Source organism: Protopterus annectens, chromosome 17.part0 (genome assembly GCF_019279795.1).
Source record: "Protopterus annectens isolate FY-2018-M chromosome 17.part0, PAN1.0, whole genome shotgun sequence".
NCBI classification, from domain to species: domain Eukaryota; kingdom Metazoa; phylum Chordata; order Ceratodontiformes; family Protopteridae; genus Protopterus; species Protopterus annectens.
This window is the reverse complement of record NC_056751.1, coordinates 139,759,180-139,773,171: the sequence shown is the minus strand read 5'-3', so window position 1 is coordinate 139,773,171 and position 13,992 is coordinate 139,759,180. Positions and strand designations below refer to the sequence as shown.

Genomic DNA, 13,992 nt, shown 5'->3' with positions numbered 1-13,992 from the left:
ATATGTCATGATTTAATTGCAAATAATTAGAACTAAAATAGTTGTAAATAATATGTTTCATGTTTAACTTTATTAATATAAACAGCAAGTAATATTTCATTGTAGATGCTCTTTGTAGCTTCCTTTTTTTATTTCTCCTTCTCTCTCTCTCTTTTCTACTCTCTTCCTTTCTTTTCTCTCTCTCTCTTTTTCTCTCATATAAGTACATTTATATGCTTCTGATAACACTGATATATGTATATGATAAGATTTGTATGAGAAAATGTAATGGGGCATATAAAAATAAGTTGTATAATATGTTAAATAACTGTAGGCTTGGTTTCACTGTCATAGAGACTGTAATGACTTGTAAAATACTTCGCGAAGGTTTTGCACTGTTTAGTTTCATTTGTATTGCTAAATAAATGTCAGTCACTTGCATTTACTAAAATTCCCGCCAGAATGTTAAGGGAGACAATTTGGGATGTGGGTTACCTCGTGAATAGTGTCCTCGAGGTGTTTTAAAAGCTTCAACACTCAGAATACACGCAGAGAAGCTGAATGCAGTCATTTTGAACTTTGACCCCTGATTTCACACTGACACATCGCAGATTCAAGAAGAACACTGATCCAGGAAGTAGAACTGCTGTAAATGCGACTTTGTGATGAAAAACGAACTCTATGACATTTAAATGTGAGTTATTCTTTATAACAACTTACTTATTTAAGATGTAATTTATAAAATATGAAAGTTATAATGATTTTAAATGATTCAGTATGCCATAGTAAGCAAGTGAGATATTTTAGAAGGCATAGAAGGTAAAACATATATACATATGTTTTTGAAAGCCTACATGACTGCAACATATTAATGTATATAAATACTTATGATTTAAACATATACAATGTTATAAATCATTTGACTTATCTAATTGACAAGCACAAGTAACATTATGATTATATCTTAGAAGAAACTGTCATGTGAAATTTTAAAGCAGCAGTTCAGATATATAAAATACAGATGGCTTTCTTCACAATGATTTATGTATAACTAGGAATTTACATTGCTGTGCAGTATGATTTGTAAACATATGTATGAGTATAAATATTTTATTTAACTGGCAATAACAAGTATGAGAAGAAATCTTTGGTGCAAGTAATTTAACGTTTTTATAACTGTTAACTGCATTTCTATGACAGAAAGTAGGAATACCCTAATATATGAAATGTCTGAACCATAATAGCCTAAGTTATTGAATCCAAATGAACATAAGAAATTATTTTTATTAACTTTTAATAAACTAATATATAGATATGCCCCTTTTTTTTTTTTTCCTCTCTCTCTCTCTCTTCCTTTCTCTCTCTCTTCTCGGTTCCCATTAACAAGTTTATTAGAATGCTATTTTGATTATGAATGTATTATACAAAATAGATGTACATAGTAATATGAACTGTTTCTAAATGTTCTTATTTGTTTATATGAAGCTGATTTATAAATTGTTTAGCTTTGTCTTACTAGATAATCTAATTAAATGAGGTTAACTTTAGTTAATAATAATTAGTATTAAATTGATAAGGTGGCAGCTGAGGTACTGCTGCTTAGGATAGGGGGATAACTTGAGTGGTATGTGCTACTCAAAGTTGGAGTTTTTAACTCCAGGCTGGGTGCAATGTTTAATCCTAATATTATTTTCATCTGTTTATTGTTGTTTGTATATAGTTCTGACATCCACAACACATTTTATAAATTCATTGTCACTACAAGTAAAAATGAAGCTTATACGAAATCCCATAAGATTTTCAATAAATACAGCCATATTTAATGGTACATCTAAAGGAGGAGGTATAATATCACTTATTTTGTTAATTGTTATTCTGATTATAAGTTTTATATGTTTAAAAAAAGCCAAATGATTTCTCTAAAAGGAATTTCTTTAAACATCAATGGACTGAATAACCCATGTAAAAGGACAAGTTTAATGAGATACATTAATTTACACAGGGCCAACTTAGTATTCCTTCAAGAAACACATCTCCTGAAAAAGGATATTGATAAATTAGCCACTAACAAATATACAGTCTTGGTTAGTTCAGAACACACTCAGAAAAAAAGAGGAGTGGCTATTTTATGGAATAAAAGTATGCCCATACCTAAAATTATTAAATCTTATGAAGATGATAAAGGAATGTTTTGTATGGTTGCAATACAGATTAATGGAAAGACATATACATTAATCAATGTATATTGGATACCAGGAATTGGCATTAATACAGTGAAACACCATCTCAATAAGATCATATCATTTTCTATAGGAGATATTATTTTAGCAGGTGACTTTAATTGTATCCTACATGAAAAAGATACTACTACTATAGGAAAAAGGAAAATTACATCTAATGCAAAACATTTAAAGGATTTTGTTAACTTATATCATTTGAATGATATTAATAATCAGATAGATTCAAAATCATTACCATACACTTTTTTTTCTAACAGATATAAAACTTATTCAAAAATAGACAGAGTCTTTATTTCTAACCAGATGGTAACAGACTTAATTAATTCTAAAATCATTTTGTGTCCTATATCAGATCATAATTCAATTGTCTTTGAGTTTATGATAAAAAGTACTTACAATGTTCAGATCAAAAGGATACCAGCATACTTAACTCAACTAAAAGACTATAAAGATTATATACTTTCAGAAGTGCAACATTTTTTAGACTTAAACAATACACCTGAAGTCTCCATTGTTTATGTTTGGGATGCTTTAAAATCATACTTATATGGACAAAGTATCAGATGGTATAATAATAAAAGGAAATCTTGGGACAAGGAATTATTAGATATTCAAAGCAAATTAGACTCATATAAACATAATAATAAAGAAAATATCATGGACAAAAAAGTTATTGAAGAAATAAATAAATTAAATGAGAAATACAAAGAAATTTTAACTCATAAAGTTAAAATAACATTAGAGAAATATAAGTTTTGTCTTACTCAATAAGTCCCAAATACTTACATAGACTTAAAAATAAAACAAAAAGGTTGAATAAGCAAAATCATATCAAAGAAATTTTCTCTCCAAGGAAAAAGAAGAATGTTTCTAGTTTACCAGAAATATTAGATGAATTTAGAAATCACTTTCACAAAATTAATCATAATAACATTAACATGGAGCCTAAAGATAAAATAAAGAAATTTATAACTACTAACATGAACAAAAAACTTAATAAACAACAGACTAAACTATTGGATAAAAATATTTCATATACAGAGGTTGTTACACAAATAAACAAGCTTAAATCAAACAAAGCACCAGGTAATGATGGTATTATACCAGAGATCTATAAAATTCTTCCCAAAAGTACATACTCATTAATACATAAAATTTTTATTTTGGCCCAAAATGAGTTAACAACTCCCCCATCTTGGCAATACACATTTATTTCGCCAATTTTAAAACCCCATAAAGACCCAACCAGATGCACTTCATATAGACCTATTTCATTACTTAATGTTGACTATAAAATGTTTATGAGTATTTTTGCTGATAGATTAAAGACAATCATCCCAGGCATTATAGATATAGATCAGACAGGCTTTATTGTAAATAGAAATACTTTTGATAATATAAGGAGAACTTTAACGTTAATTGATTTTGCAAATAGGAAAAAGAAAGATTTAACACTTATTAGTCTTGATATAAGTTCAGCATTTGATTCAGTAAGTTGGGACTACTTGTTTATCTTACTGAAGTGCACAAACTTCTCATATGCATTTGTAAATCTAATTGAACATCTATATAAAGGAGCATTGGCTTACATTAAGATAGGAACATATGTCTCACAAAAAATACCCATTTTAAAAGGTACAAAACAAGGGTGTCCACTCTCTCCACTATTATTTACTTTAATAATGGAGCCTTGGGCTAATTAGATCAGAAACAGTACTGATATAGAAGGATTTGATATAGATGAAAATGCAACATCTAAAATTCAACTTTTTGCAGATGATGTTCTAATTACATCAGCAGGATCTAACTCTTCTATGCAGTCCTTATTTGATAAAATGATGGATTTTAAAAATATCTCTGGTTTAATATTCAATGAGGAAAAAACTAAAATATTACCAATATACACACGAAAAAATGTCCTCATTAGTGATTTTAGCAAATATATACCCAACTCAGGTCAGATAACATACTTAGGTATAATATTAACTAAAGATGTCAAATCTATTATACATAATAATTATAGTACCTGTCTTCTTAATATACATCTTTTCAATAGCTGGAACAATATGTTTTTTACCATGGAAGAGAGACTCACAATTATTAAAATGATAATATTCCCTAAGATATTATATTTAATACAATCAATAATACTCCCACCTACAAAAATAATTATTAAGAAATTGAATTCACTAATGTTAAATTTCTTATGGGCACCTAATAGACCTAGGATTGCATTAAAGAAACATACTAATAGCTGGTCTCAAGTGGGCATTTCATTTCCAGACTTTAATTTATATACTATCTCTTCTATTATAAAAGTTATTACTTTGTTAATAGATCAGTCATTTGTTGCAAGATGGAAAGATTACTGGGAACTAATTAGTATTCACTTCATGAAAATCTCTTTAGCACATAAAAATATTATTGTAAATAACACCATGTTATGGTTACTAAAAGAATTTTGTACTTCAACCATTACACCAAAATATATAGTTAGTTACCCATTAAACATTATTATCAGTTATCGTAATTTTATATTCATGCATCCTAAGTATAAGGAATGGAATTTTATTCTATTCCCTATAAGGTATACACAAGGTATGCTTTTGTCAACCACTTCTGAAAGAACTCTTTTAGTCACAGAGAATGATCTAAAGTATTGGTATCAGTTGCTGTCTGATAATAAAGTAAAAAATTTAGACTTCTTAAAGCAAGAATTTGATTTGAGAGAAACATGTTGGTTAGAAGTTCAGACCTTTAGACAACATCTTATTAATAAAATTGATTTAATGTCTTTAACAATTAAAGAATCTGTTCCAATACTGATTGATTACTTGATATTAAATTTACAACATAGTTTCTGACAAAGGTAAGCTCTCATACATACATAAAATTATCAGAGAAGAAACTCATTACAGTGCAGATACCTATTGGAATTATTTCATTTCCATTAATGGTGAACCACCAAAACAACAAGATAAACAATATATATTGGAATCTGCTTATAAAACTACTTCTTCCATTAATTGGAGACTTTTTACTTGGAAATTTTTACATAGAACCTTCTATACACCTTTAATGATGAATAAAATAAATAATAAAGACAACTTATGTAAAAGATGTAATGTAGAAATTAATGCTGATTGGGCACATGTTTTATGACTGTATAAAATTGAAGGAATATTGGAAGTTAATCAATGATTTTTTGCAGGCCCCTTTCACAGATTATTTCATTGTTTCTAAATCACTTATATTATTTAACACACCTGTTCCTAAAAGTGTTAAAAAAGTTAAGCTTCCCTTATTATGGTCTATTCTAGCAGTGGCTAGAAAAATAATAACCAGAAATTGGATTTCAGATACCCCTCCTTCATTTAATGAATTTAAAAATGTTATGACTGAAGTGTGTCATATGGAATTGATGACAATAAAATCAAGAACTACTAGAAAAACATCTTATTATATTATATGGGATACTTTACAAAACCTGTTAAAAAAATCTTAGTTTCAATAGCATGACATTATAGTTTAATCAATTGATTTGATTTGTAGTGGATGTCTTTGTAAATACTTTGGTTATTTTATTGAATGTTATAACTATTTCTATTTTAATTACTTGTATAAAATTGTTATGATATTTATTTTGTATGTTAAAAACAATAAACTTGTTTTAAAAAAAAAAAGAAAATAATGGCAGGCAGCAGACGTTACATTTGATTTTCAGACTTCATCCTTCAGAAAATTCATGCTATGCAAAATCTATTACTCTGAACACAGTCTAAGTTTGGAAGACCAGTATTTAAATAGTGTCTCTGACTATTTCTGTGCCTTTGTTCGGTCCCCCATTACTTGTGGTTTTGTCTAGATTTCTTGCTTTAAGAGATTGAGAGGTATGGCCATAATATCTGCAGCAGTGCATATAACTAAATAATTAATTTATGGAGCTGTATCTGTGCCATCTGGCTTCTGCTGATTTTAATTTCAGTTTACCCATTAGTCAGTGATTTTTGAAGAAATGCATAATTTTGTATCTGACATATCTCACAGACTATTAAGGGGTGCTGACTGGTGATTCATAGCATAGCATAATGAATAAGAAACTGCAATGTGATGTTAGCTTTCAAGATGACTTTTGAAACTGTATTTTTATTACATACAGGCAACACATAGTGCTTCTTATTGAGGCAGGTGCCCAACCATACAAGATATATAACTATATTAATGGAAAATAGTACTGAATTATATTAAGCCTTCAAAAGAACTTTTTTTGTAAGTATAAAGTAAAAGATTTTAACCATCTGGTGAGCTTTGTAGTTGAAATTGTTAGTAAGGTGATAGTAATCATTTCATATTTTACCTATAGTGTGTATGCTGTGGTTGCTAATAATATTGCACGTGTTATAACAGGGTGTAATGTCAGTTTGTGTATGTATTGTGCACTTTTAACCACCGTATGGCTTGCTGTCTTAGAAGAATGTAGTTAATAGTCCTAACTCCTGAGGTGCTTTGCCTTGTGAAATGTACATTTCTTGCAAGATTGAGGACTCTACTAAATCAGTAAGCAAAGTAATGACAGGTGATTTTAGTTTCAGATTTCATATGCTTGAGAAAATGTATTATAATGCAAAGTGTGCTATTGTTCCAACTTCATAAAGGCAATATTTACTATCTCCCTGGCTTCTGGCCTTCACACACCCCACCACCCCATCCCTTACATTTCTGGCCCTTACATTTGTGACTTTATCACCAACTAATGACTGTTGTGCTAACAGATTGACAGATATGCTGTCAGCTCTATTTTTGTTCTTGAAAGCAATTCATCAGCTAATAGCCTCTAATCTGTGCTTTGTGGTAGTGTGCAATTAGAGATTTATCTGAGCAGACTAGCTGGAGGATGGGAATGATGGGGAGGCCTGGGATGTAAAAAGACATGTGTTTTGCCAAGTTAATTTTATTTTTATGTAAGAAAATTGTACATTAGTTTTACAAGTTCAGATGTTAATATGAATAAAACAGTTTTGTTCTGGTTTATATTTTGTGTTATCCAATGAAGAAGGCTGAATCACAGCCATCAACAGCTAACTTTATTTGTATAAAAAATATATTTTGGTTCTGCACAAGTTCAGATATTAATATAAATAAAACACTATTTTTATTCTGCTTATATTGTGTTTCATGATCGTATGTTGGTTGTCTGTCCTTCAGTTTGCGTTTGAAAGTTGGTATCCCACAATTCCATTGGAGTGGGCGGGGTTACATAATTATGCATGCAAATGTTATGTTAATCAGCATACAGATTTGTACCTATTTTTATGGGCCTTTGTCCATATTTTTGATGTTTCCAGGTTGAGAGGTATGATGCAGAATATTGTTTTGGAGGAGGAAAGATGTTCAAGGGAAGGCAGCAAATGAAATAGCTATGTAATGTTTGACAGACAATGGCTGTATAGAGTATAAGTAATCTAGCATTTGCAACTGAAAATCTGTCAATATGGTTTATTTTCATTTATATAAATGTATGACTACCTATGTAATAAGTGATAAATCAATAAAGATGTTTCTTGTTAAAAAAAAAAAAAAAAAAAAAAAAAAAAAAAAAAGATAGTGGCCAAAGAAAAAAATGATACCTAAAGAACTGAAAAGACTATAACAGTTAACCCAAGCAGCCCCCTGAAAGACAGAAAAAAAAAAAAAAACAATGAAAGCAAATGCCTGGCACCAATATCATTAATTAAACAAGCAAGAAGGCCAACACTGATTTCATGTGCCAACAACAAGAATGAATTAATGAACAGTTATTAAGCAAACTTGCACATATAACTTAAGATACAGTATGTATATGCAATCAACTGTTTTCAGGCTATAGCAATTAAGCTACTGTTTACCTCTAACTGCAAACTGTTTTACAACTGTAAATAAAATGGTTTTTCTACCAGATTTCTAATAATTTAGCAATATTGCCATTATTCTAGTATAACTCAACCACTTGGAACAGACAGTGTAATATAAAAACTTCACATTACATATCACCACACCCATACATGCATATTTTTATTTATTTATTTAACATTTATTTACCAGGAAGGTCAGACATGGAACAAAGCCAATTTTCAGCAGAGGCCTGGGGAGAAATGCTTCAAACGCATGTCTTTGTAACATGGGAGGAAACTGGAGTACCTGGAGAAAACCCACACAAACACAAGGAGGACATACAGACTCCGCACAGAAGGTACACCAGCTGAGAATTGAACCCGAGAACCTTTTGCTGTGAGGTGACAATGCTACCGCTGTACCACTGCACCATCCATACAGACTATTTTTCATTAATTTAGTTTGTAAGAGTGCAACTGACTTTTTTTTTTTTTTTTTTTTTTTAGCCTTCATCCAAATTATTACTTACGTTCAGTTGTGCTACAGAGTTCTTGAGTGTTATAGTTGTGCTGTTTTAATGCAGAGAGATTGACAACTGTCATCTAGACTAGCTGGCTTTGTTCAATCTAGTAGGCTAGATTAGGCAAGATAATATTTACTCTACATTTATTTGCATGGCTTTAACTATCTGTTTCTCAGTTACACCCTTAGTATCTAGACTGACTCCTCCCCTTTCAGCCTTAGGGATTCACACCATTGCCTGGACCCTCTTAGCCATCATCTCTATAGTTTAAGATATGCTTCTAGAACTACACCTTTTGGTTGCTGTGATACAGCTGTGTTGGCTTATCTTTATCCTATACACTGCCATATGCTCCAATTGTGTAATGTATGTAAATAACTTCTACTGCTGCGTTCAAAATATTTCTATGGATTGTGACTGTATAAGTCTGTATTGTGTGTTCTTGTATGTACTATTGATATAAGTGGAGCTTTTCTCCCCGGGCTGCCAGTGAAAATGGGCTCACCTAGGCCCAGTGGACTTTCCTGTTTCATAAATGCAATAAATTAATAAATTAAATAAACTGCCTCCTTAATCCCACCCACATCCCCACCCTTTAGAATTAGCTAGGCAGTGTGCAAATAGAATTAACAGAAAATATAGTCTACTGCTATGCCTTCAAAAGCACAACCATTCCATTCTAAAAGTCATGCAACTGGAGGGAGGATCGTATTCTCAAAAGACTTTATATGTTGGGATAGGTGTAGACAAATTATGCAAAAACATTTACCACATGTTAAATATCAGTTGCCATTGTAAGCCACTGTTGCCTAGATTCATGGTTGGCTTTTGTCTACACACTTTCAGTGAATGTATAGTGACCAGTCTAACACTATTCTGAAGAAACCTAATTTCATCAACATTACACTATGTGATAAAAGAAAACAGATGAGCTTCATAATTCCTCCATTTATAACACCTTAAGAACCAGTTCAAAAAGTGGTCAATAATTCACCAAGACTGCATTAGCAGCATCAATAATGATGTCACAAAGCAATACCAGCTTGAAGAACTCCATGTGCTACAAAAACTCAGATTCATGCATGAATATACCTCACTCATTACCTGCTGCAACAGCTGCTGCAGAACCACTAGAACTCCCACCAGTGAAATGTTGAGGATTATATGGGTTTCTTGCAGTCCCATGGAATCTGCATAGTAAACAGAGATACATTATGTCATTAACCATTCATATGCCAAGCACTACCACACACACTGAAGCAACAATCATTTTCTGCTCTTTTAACAGCAATAAAATTTCCGTAAAGCTTTACTCAGCTAGTACAAAGGAAAATGTGTCACACTGTCAGACCTTCTCCAAGTTCTGTCATATTTCACTGCCCATAGCACACAATTGGATAAGGATTACCAAAACTCTAAAAAGTACCCATGCTCACAAAGTTATGACAGTACTTGTAATTAAGCAATCCACTAAAATCTGCTCAATTTTCTAAATTTGTGTGCTACAGTTGAAAAGCCTCTTACAGTAAGGAAAATACCACTATCCATATTTATACTCCCTCACCAATGATAAATTAGGAAATGTGAGATACCTCAGTAACCTCCAACCAGTGAGCAAAATATAGCAATAAAAGGAAGTGTCATATTTCTCACGAGTCAATCCCTTCATCCACATTCAGTCTCATATTATTTATGGGAAATGGTTTACTATGATAATGCTGAAGTGGATTCAGTCAAATCAGACGAAGTCCAGAGGCCAAACGGCAACAACGTCGAACCAGACATTGTTGAAGTACAAATCTCACCCCTGTCTCAACCCATGCTAAAGCCCGTTCCGAGGTCGAAGTCGAGATGTATTATGACACTGTCACTTTCGCTGATGTGGGTTGATGATCCCATTATTCGACAGAGTCCTCTTTGACATTACCATAGTAAACCATGGGAAACATCTAGTGCATATTTTATTTATTTGAATTAGTTAACTGGGAAAGAATACAGATCATAATTAACTGATTTCAATGAGATGGCACACATGAAAATTTAATACACATGTATAGTACACAACCATAAAACAGAAAATGATATTGGATTTCCAAACAATTCTTGCTTTTCTGGCCCCTTGTCTGCTAAGCATCAAGATCTCCCTTATCATACTCAGAATATTTGTTCCCCTATACGAAAGCTGTTCTCTAGTACCATCGGGGTTGGGGATGAAAGCCACACAGGGAAGCCATCATACTTTTAGGGTTTGTGCCCTTGCTAGCATTCTGGCAAAAGAGGATGTTTCTATATTTCTAACCCCTGGGGAGCCTGGCCATACACATCACAGTAGGGACTCTCAATGCCTTCTCCTATGTCACTGCATGCTCTCATACACTCATTACTGAAAGCTACAACTGGGCAACATGTCGATAAGCTGAAAGCCTATCCCCCAGGGCTTTCTGTGCAACACCTCCTCCTCCAAGGGGATTGTGGCTAGCTTTATCCCTGCCTTACTGTGCACTTCCTCTGAGGATGGGTATACTCATCCTACCCTAAGGTGGTGTCAAGCACCAGAGCTAATAAATGTATCTGGGTCACCACGGCTGTACTCAGTGCTCTGCCCATCTTACCTGCCAACAGCAGTAACTTCTAAGGAACTCTGATTAAAAAGAGCTTCCTCTCTGGGGATGAAAGAAAAAGTATCTTGGCAGTCAGATGTCATTTAATTTAGCACAAAACAAGTGCAGATGCAACCTCCTTGCGTATTTTTTCCTGAAGAAGGCTGCAGAATTGGAAACTTGGATGAAAAAATCCTGATAGATCTAAAACATAGTTGTGTGTTTATAAAGGAAAGAACAGAAAAGAGTGAGACAAGGGGCTTAATAGGCAAAGTATATAGGGCCTTAGCAAATGATAATAGGATATGAAGATGGAGCCAAGCACATCATTGGCATGATTATTTTGGTGAAGAGATAAGTAAACAACAATGGGGTGAAAGTTGCGAGATGCCCAGGTCAGCCACCAGATCTAGGAAATTCAGGATTTCTGCATGGAAGTGTCTTCATAAATACTTTTATACTGTCTCCATCTAGGATACATGAGATGTTCCCAACAACTGACAGATGCTGAAGATGTGATGAAGACAGCAGAAGAGATTGGAGACATATGTTCTGAGCATGTGAAGGACTACAGACAAAGGAGGAAGTTGAGAGGATTATACAGTGGCAGGATTGACACTAAAATGAAACGTCATGTTGTCCTGGATAAAGACAACAGAAAGGAAGAGATGCATTTGGAGACAACAGAAAGGAAGAAATGCATTAGGACATCAGCTGCACTAATATTAATATCAGCAAAAAAGACATGACAATAATGTCAGAGACAGAAAACGGACATTTAGATCAATCAAAACACATCAAAAGGAAGTTGGAACAGTAGGCAAAGACAAAGAGCATAGGGTAAAAAAAGCTTTGAAATAAGAGGGGAAACCTGAGTTAAGGGAAGGACAAACTAGTAGGAATATAAGTAGTTTGTTTGTTTTAGCGCAGGTTGATAATTACTATTTTGTGAAGCCAAGACAGTGATAAAATAAATAGAAGTGTCAGTTTTGAGCTAGGCTGTATAACAGAATATAAATGGAGGATTTAACAAAAAAACAGCTGGCTGCTGGTGCAATAATAAATAATAGCACCATGCATGAGGAATACCTAGTTTTGTATCAAAGATTCATATAATAGAAATAGAATTCTCATTGTTAATTAAAAAAAGAGTCTGTGCGTGTGTGTGTGTGTGTGTGTGTGTGTGTGTGTGTATATATATATATATATATATATATATATATATATATATATATATATATTATGTATATATATTATATACATACGTTCACACGCATACATACACATACCAGTGGCAAAACAAGTATTAAGTTTTGGCAAGCTTGCATGTCCCTCTACTCTTTCACATCTTCTGACACCTGCAGAGGTCCTGTCTGGGCAGCTTTCACCGAGATAAAAAATTCTAAGAATGCAGTTTTCAAACCTACCTGTAAAGCAAATGTACATATCACAAAAACTACAAAAAAGTTAAAACACAAAAGTTATTCAGTATACACACCTCTTCACAATGGTGTCAATATATCAGCCAGACATAATAGTAATTTTATATTGAATAAGTAATTTGATAACATGGAAATTTAGTTATTACAATTATGCAAACAAGTATAAATATCTCTGTAACCATAGTGGACAGTGCGATGACTCACCACTAGACCAGTAATCAAAGAGCCTCAATCCTCACCCCTGGCACCCATGGAGGGACATTCACTGGCAAGTACACACACAGTATTTCCAGATGCAGCACTCTACATCAAGTGCAATTTCTTGTAAGAGCGCAGAGAGACCACAGTCAGTCCAGGCTGGTTTCTCCTGATCCCCAATAAGATTCCCCACTGGCACAGCTATAGAGTTGAGATCTCAGGTGAGTGACCAAACCAAGTCCTCTGGCACCCTCTCTGTCCAACCAGTGCTTCATGTCCCTGCCCAAGCAGCTGACACACACTCTGAGGTTTGATTTACACACACACACACACACACACACACACACACACACCTAGGAAGGGCTGGCACGGGTCTGTTAGGTATGCCCCTTTGTGCCCAGACCATAAGGTAGTTTCCACTGTCACCAGTCACTCCTTGGCGGCTACTTTAAGGCCCTTCCAAGGGTACCCAATATATTGAATGATATTAATATTAATACAAATGGTAGTTTGACCAAGAGCAAGGCTATTAGGAGTGGCCCACAAATAAATATGCAAGTACTCTCAAAATTTAAATAGCTCTACACAGATCAGCCACAATGAAAGGTTTATGAGAAATAAAATAACAAGGCAATACTAAATATATATTCACAGTGACAGAGTTGAAAACCACAGGAAATATTTAAAACATTGCAGGACAGTTTCAAATATCTAAACTAAGCTTCACTATATTCCTGACGGAGTCCAAGAGAATTACTATACCCTAACAGCTTACTATTAGAACAGGACAGATGTGGTGAATGGATTTTCTAGTTGTTGACAGGCCCAATGCAGAATGCTCTGTTCCACCAATAGACTTCTCAAATTAATATCTCAAATATTATTAATGGGATAGCTTGCAGATTGACACTTTCTTGTCATCTGACTTTAGTTCCGAGGTGAACCCCCACCTGCTGAAAGCTTGCAGTATTTAGCATCTACCTGAGAAAATGCACAGACCTGAGATCTTCAGCAGATGCTGGAAGTCATAAACAATTGCATTCCTTCATGCTTTCAAGACTAGTAATTAGTTCACACTAATGACAATACAAAAAGCTTCTCAGCACAGACTCCTGTGTCTCTAGCTGCATTGAAAACTG

General features: G+C 33.3%; 1 protein-coding gene across 1 annotated transcript in view; it reads right to left on the bottom strand.

Annotated features, from left to right (window-relative positions):
- Positions 1–13,992, bottom strand: part of LOC122791413 (fatty acid amide hydrolase-like) — a 1,249,544-nt gene that overhangs the window by 715,783 nt on the left and 519,769 nt on the right. The window contains exon 9 of the mRNA XM_044059161.1: positions 9,718–9,803. Coding sequence (XP_043915096.1) covers positions 9,718–9,803 — 86 coding nt within the window. The remainder of the gene's footprint in view (positions 1–9,717; positions 9,804–13,992) is intronic.